This window comes from Nicrophorus vespilloides, unplaced genomic scaffold (genome assembly GCF_001412225.1).
Source record: "Nicrophorus vespilloides isolate i.1.1-1 unplaced genomic scaffold, Nicve_v1.0, whole genome shotgun sequence".
Lineage (NCBI taxonomy): Eukaryota > Metazoa > Arthropoda > Insecta > Coleoptera > Silphidae > Nicrophorus > Nicrophorus vespilloides.
In genome coordinates, this window is record NW_017099693.1 from 28,597 (window position 1) to 35,294 (window position 6,698).

Here is a 6,698-nt window from a genome sequence, read left to right on the forward strand (position 1 = left end):
TGTTTTTTTTTTCTTCTTTTCTTCTTTTTTTTTTTGTTTAGAGATTGTTTTTAAGGGGGGTGGGGTTAATGTTAAATTAAATTAATCGTTCAATTTCATTTTTAGTCTCTCTCTTCGTTAAACTAAATTAATTTAATTAACATTGAAGTTAGTTTTTACACATTTAGTTGAGCACACTCACTTATTGCACTAAAGTTTGTTTTTTTAAAAAAATAATATATATATATTTATATAGTTTTCTTTTTGCTGTCATCTTCTTTACAATTATTTATAAATAATCTAGGTGCGCGCGCGAGAATCACTTTGTGTTTTGTTTTCTTCTTTTTCTTGTTATTAGTTAGAATTATGTACAATACGGTTTTTGTTTTTTCTCTCTAAATGCACAAACAATCTTCATCAAAAGTTAGGTTAAGCTTTCATCATCGACGTGTACTAATTGATTAATTCTAATTTACACACTCTTTCATTCTTTCCTTCTAACATTCATTCATCGATCATTCTTCATTTACATATATATAATTATGTGTGTGTGTTTTTTTAACTTTCTTTCTTGTTTATATAAATAACAACAGTCTCTGCTTCTGCTTCCTCGTCTTCTTTTATCGGATCGTCGGGATGCTGATCCGTCATTTGTTCGTTTCCATGGCAATAGTTGATGTGTCATTAGCAGATGGACTCGGTGAGGGGCGGCTGCGGGGCGGTGTAGGGTCCCGCCCACGGCTGCAGATTCTGCAGGGCGCTGAGCGCGGTGTCCGCCGGTCCGGGGGCGGAGGGCGCCGCGCCCTCCGGCATGTAACCCTTGCTGAGGGCCTCCGCCTGCAGCGAGAGCATCAGACGGTTGGCGGCCTGTCGCTCGGCCTCTCTTTCCTCCGCGGTCTGTCGTCTGCAAGAGAGAAAAGAAACAAAAGAAACAAATAAAACATTAGTACACTAACGGTTCATAGGGAGTGCGCGATGCGATGAGGGTGTTGATGCAAAATGAAGCTTTCATATTTAATTAACCGGGTAATTAAACTACGCGCGGCGCGCTCGCTAATTAGTATCATCCGCATTAGCAGCAACCACCTCCATTTCTCTCCATCTCTCTCTCTCTCAGATACGTAACGGTGCGTGCGTCGGACAGAGACGGATCGAGCCCCGAATTCTCATCGCAGAGATATGCACGAGTCTGAGCGAGTCGGGAGGGTTGTATAATGAACCGCTTTCCCTCTACTCTAACTCTCCACCCCCACCCCCTCCCGAAACACGCCGCCTACTCCGCCGCCGCCGCTCGAGCCAGTTTAATTAGACCCATTAATAATTACCGCGAGAAAGTTTAAGCCGCTTCCCCGGGCCCCGGCAGATGTCGCCCTAATCGCCGGCGACGTTCAATTATTAACAACCGCCTCCGCCCAAAGTGCTCCTTCCTCTCTCTCTCTCGTACACCCACCGCGGATGGCACAGTTTAAATCGCCATGGTGATATGCCTCCACCGCCTCCCTCGAATATTTCGCTCGGGTGCGGTTGCGGCGATATTTTAATTATGATTTACACCCCGAACGAGATACACACCAAACCCCCCCCCCCATTTGATAACGCGATTCCGACCGTAATATAAATTGCCTAACCGGAACGTCAAATTAATTACGTAATTGCGATGGAAATTTCCCCGAAATTACGTTCACCCGAAAATTTACGTTTTCTTTCATTAATCAAATTCACCAATTGAATCTAACATCTAATTTAAAATAATAATAACAATAATACGTTTTCTGATTGTTTTCTGGAAATGAGTTCGAAACGAAGTTGGCTGTGAGTTATTATTGAAGGTTTATCTAACATCACTTTTTCGGATTATAGTAGGCGTGATAAGTGAAAACGCGAGATAAAATAATAACGAGGTTTGACGTAATAGCAAAGTTGCGTAATTCCCCGGGCTAAACGCTCGTGTCAAAGGGATCAGGCGGAAATTGATCAAATTGAGGGGAAAACGGAAACGTCGCTGTCAAGCGGTGGTGTCTTCTTCTTTCTCTCTTTATACGCTTTCATTTGTTTCGAGAGGGTAACGCAAGTGCTATATAACCACCGCCCCCACATCGTTTTTCGGTTGTTTCGGGCGATACGGCATCGTATTAGTGTAATTGACTTGAGCCTGTCTGCTTTTGTTTTCGCCGCCGCCGCCGATCCTAATCGAATTTGCCGCCACCCCAATTGTTTCTTGTTCGTCTCTGGTTCGTGTCAGTAAGTTTCCGTGCTCCGCGAAACGACGGCAACAATAAAAGAGACCCTCCCTCCCCCCAACGCACCAAAACCTAATCCATTCCCACTCGATTATAAGGACGCAATAAACGGAAACAACCGCAATCGAAACTGACTGTCGCAGTTTCGGAAACTCTTCTTCGGTTCATTACCGCTAATCAATGATGACGATTAAGCTTTCCCGGCAAATAGGACTCCTTTTCTTAATTTGATAACACACACAAAAACTCGATCATTTCGTCGGGAAAAAATTGTGATTCAATTATTATTATTTCAACACTCGTCGTGAATCGGTCATGGATAGAGTGATTGATTGATTGATGACAGCTTCGCCTTTCGCCGCCTCTGCGAAAACCACCGCCGCCTCCTTCTCAATAATGCAACCGAAAAGGTTTTTCCAATGGGAACGGGGGTTGGATGGTCTTGGTTTTAAAGCCGTCAAGAGAAATCTCTCACTTCTTCCATTCTTTTCTTTTTTCTTGTTGTAGTTCATTTTAAACTTCCGTTTTTCCCTTCAATAATGCACGAAATAAGAGGGAAGAAGTAAAAAAAAAAGCAATCCGGACGTGCAGGTAACTTCTACTTATTTTTTTTTTCTTCTTCCCAAATTGTAATTACATGGTTTCGGTTTTTCCACCTCCTCCTTCCTGTGCCATTCGTTTGTTTTGTTGCCTTTTGTTTTCTTTATTTTTTTTTTCTTCGGTGCGGTCGAGAAACAAAACAGAAGTTTTAAGGAAACTGGAAACCGGTTATTAACAAAAAAAAAAAAAGAAGAAAGAAAGATCTGAGAGAAAACAAAAGCCGAAACAAAGTTAGAAACAAAAGAAATGAATGTGTCGTGCTGTTGCGAAAACTAGTTTTAAGTTTTTTTCGATAATGGAGAGAATAAATTTGAAATTTGATCTAGCAATCTCGGAGGAGTGGATAACAAATGAAGCAATTCACGGGTTGCTGCCGTTCGTTCGTTTAAATCTCTCTCTGTCTCTCTACTTTTTTTCGAGTGTCATTTGTTATTTTTTTTTTCGTTAATTGTCGCAGCAGGTCGTGCTCTCGATTGAAAAACAAATGATGTGAACGAGATTTTCGCGTAGTTGGAAGAGTGTGGGTGAGGAGAGTGGAGCGGCGGATGGACGGACGGACGACGGCTGCACGTGAATATTTAAACCTCTAAACACTAGACCTGTGTCGTCTTGCATTATTGAGCGAATTGTTCTGTCGCCTTCTGAATAATTGAGCGGCTTTTAGAGTGTCAAACCGACACCGTTCGCTCCGCACCTCCGCCTCATCCTCTTTCAAAAACCCTCCCCTTTCAGCATCCATCAAAACCACCACCCCACGTTGCAAACAAATTTCATTTGTTAAACAACAACAACAACAACTTTGCTTAGCAACCAAATAAATCTGCTTCTTTTGTTACTCACCGCCACTTGGTTCTTCGGTTCTGGAACCACGTCTTGACTTGGGCGTCGGTCATCTTCAGACTTTTGGCGAGCGCCGCCCGTTCCGCCGACGCCAGATACTTCTGCTTGTGAAATCTCTTCTCCAGTTCGGCGATCTGCAGTCTGGTGAAGGAGGTGCGCGGCTTCTTCCTCTTCGGCGGTGTTCTGTTCTGATACGGATGTCCGATCCGCCTGGTCATCGGGAACGACGCTGCGAAGAAATCTTCGAATTAATCGAAAAAAAAAAAAATGACGATAAACAAAAAAATAAATTAATTAATTTCTTAAGCAATTATTCGTTGTTGCGACAAGTATTGAGAGCCCTTTGGTTTCGCGGGGCTCTAAAAAACAAAAGAATACGACCAAAGTAACCTCTGCTTGTCGTAGGAGGCGACTAAAAGAGGGGGGGTGGGCGAGACATCATTTGTTTCTATTCCTCTCCACCCTCATCAACGCTCGTTGCCAAGGGGAGAGTAATGATGATAACAATCGAACAAACAAAACAAAACACACACAAACAAAATCGACACGAAACATGTGCTTACGTGTGGGGTTAATTGGGGATCGTAGGTGCTCGAAACAAGCGACGAAAAGGGGGAAATTACGTGAGTGAGTGTACCCGGAACAAAAACAAAAAAAAACAGAAGTGAATGAAACGAGCGGTGAGCGAGAAAACCTTAATTATGGTTAGAAAAAAGAGAGAGAGATGTATGCACGCCATTTTGAATTTTTTAATAAAAATGAGAGCGCGGCACGTGAAAACGTCATTAGCGGTCGAACGACCAATGCGAGTCGAGCTTTTAATAGAATTTTGTTTTTGATCTTCCCTTGTTTTCTCTCTTTCTCCCTCTCTCTCTCGCCGTATATTGTTTCAATCGGTAATAATGATACGGTTGTTACAACAACAAACCCATCATTGCCGCCGCCGCCGCGTTCGAAACAAAGGAACGTCCTTCCTCTCGATTATATATATATATATATATAACCTTGAACTTTTGTTTCAAAGCCTCCCCCTTTCGGTTAATCATTTCCCTCGGCGTTTTATCACGTAATAAGCGCGAGTTTAAGAGTTAAGTTGCGGTTACCGTAAACCGTGCCCACTCTCTAGTATTATCTAAAATATCCTTCTTCATCTTCCAGTTAATAATAATAATAATAACAATAATGCTGGAGGGCGAGGGTTGCTTTAACGATGCTCGTAAAAACAAAGGGGTAGCGCCAATTTACTCTCCTCGCAATTTATATACATATATTACCATGACAACAGAATGTTTAAAACAGAATAAACACAATCACCATGACGACAAACAATGAATAATTGAGGGATGAAATCGCCGTCTCCGGATCGTCTCCTTCCACGTCACGTAACGCAACGAATCAACAAAAAAAAACAATTGAACAATTAAAAAAAAATTGCTCATCGCTTATGGATGCGGGGGCGTTTAAAAATTCATCTTTTTTTTTTGTATTTCCATTCGCCACTAATAAAAATTCGCGAAACTCAAACCGAAACAAACGAAAAAATCGTCGTCAATTTTTCAACGCACCTTTTTTTTTTATATACAAGGACTGACAGCGAAAAACGATTAAATTATTTAAAAAAAAAAAAAANNCGACAAAAATGCATCGATTTCGCGAAAAATTTAACGAGATTTACGAGAAAAACGTGTACAATTTTTTTTTCAATTTTTTAGAAAGCAAATTATTATTCAACTGGTTTTCATGCATTTTCACCCCCTCCATCAGCAATTTTGTAACCTAAAATTTTAACGATTCGTTAGAAACAAAACAACATCAAAAAAACTTTTGACAGTTTCTAATGACAATTACACGTTAATTATTACTTTTGTTTTTTTTTCTATCGTTTCACCGTTACATCGATTAATCAGAATTAATTGTTACGTTTAATAGCAGATGAATTTATCAAATTTTTAACGAATAATTAAATCCGATGAGCGTAAACATAACGAAAGAACGTGAACGCGTTTGTTTTCGCTGGTCGCGGCGCATATATAAAACCCGATATTTAATCAATATTTGAGCGTATGCACACGTCCGATTTGCCCACAGCGATTTTAACGGTCCTCCGTTAAAATTCTGAAATGGGAAATACGAATGTACGTGCGATGGAGAGAGATAGAGTGATGTTATTAATTACTCATCATATAAATTTATATCGTTCATACGGTCAGCGTTCGTGTTTATATATATGACTAATTAAACTAATTAGGGAACATCGTAAATAATTAACCGTCGTTAAATTAAAGGGGGGGCGGTGGTGGTGGAGGTGAAGTGAGTCATGCCGTCGTCAATGTGTTAAATGACCTGGTAATTATTGTGTTACCAACCAAAATACGTCATCAAAAGTACATCAATTTTGATTCAGTCTGTTGGTAATATAATTATTATTGATATTACTACCGCAAAACATATCAATTATTATTAATGCATTAGTAATTATTGCATTACCAATATCAATAAAATTGCAATTGCAGTTACGAACCAGGATTTGTTAATGAAACGAACTACTAAATCATCCATTTTGTTGATTCTCCGAAACAAATGAATAAAAATAAAAGAAAGCAATGAGTTGGAAACAAAAGAGTGGTTGGTAGTAAATAACATGGCCGTCCATGATATTGCGCCCGCGGTGATGGCATGTTCCATTATTAAATGGAGAGATGGATATCTCTTCTGTCCGTGTGTATTTTGAGAGAGAGAGAGAGAGAGGACAAACAAAAGAATGAAAGAAGAGAGGAAAACAAATGAAAAATATGGAGGAAAAAAAAGAAGCAAACAAAGCACATGCATTAGCGTGGTTGTTTCGTTTCGTTTGAACACTACGTGATTGTGTGCGAGTGAGTGAGTGAGAGAGTGAGTATGTATAAATAACCGCTATCGCAACGAAATTACATTATTGTTGCATGTAATTGGAGGCCCGAACGGCGTCATTATGTAATTTTACAGAGTATTGTTTTTGTAATTAATTAGATTGTCGTGTTTTACCAAAAGCCCCCCGCC

The 6,698-nt window shown here is 40.2% G+C and overlaps 1 protein-coding gene across 1 annotated transcript; it reads right to left on the bottom strand.

The window, feature by feature from the left end:
• Positions 1-535: 535 nt before the first annotated feature.
• On the bottom strand, positions 536-3,888 carry LOC108565245 (T-cell leukemia homeobox protein 2-like; the record flags this gene model as incomplete). The annotated part of the gene is given in 2 exon segments (XM_017924593.1): positions 536-883; positions 3,660-3,888. Coding segments are annotated over 2 exon segments (449 nt in total), but the record flags the coding sequence as incomplete, so codon positions are not given.
• Between the last annotated feature and the right edge of the window lie 2,810 nt (positions 3,889-6,698).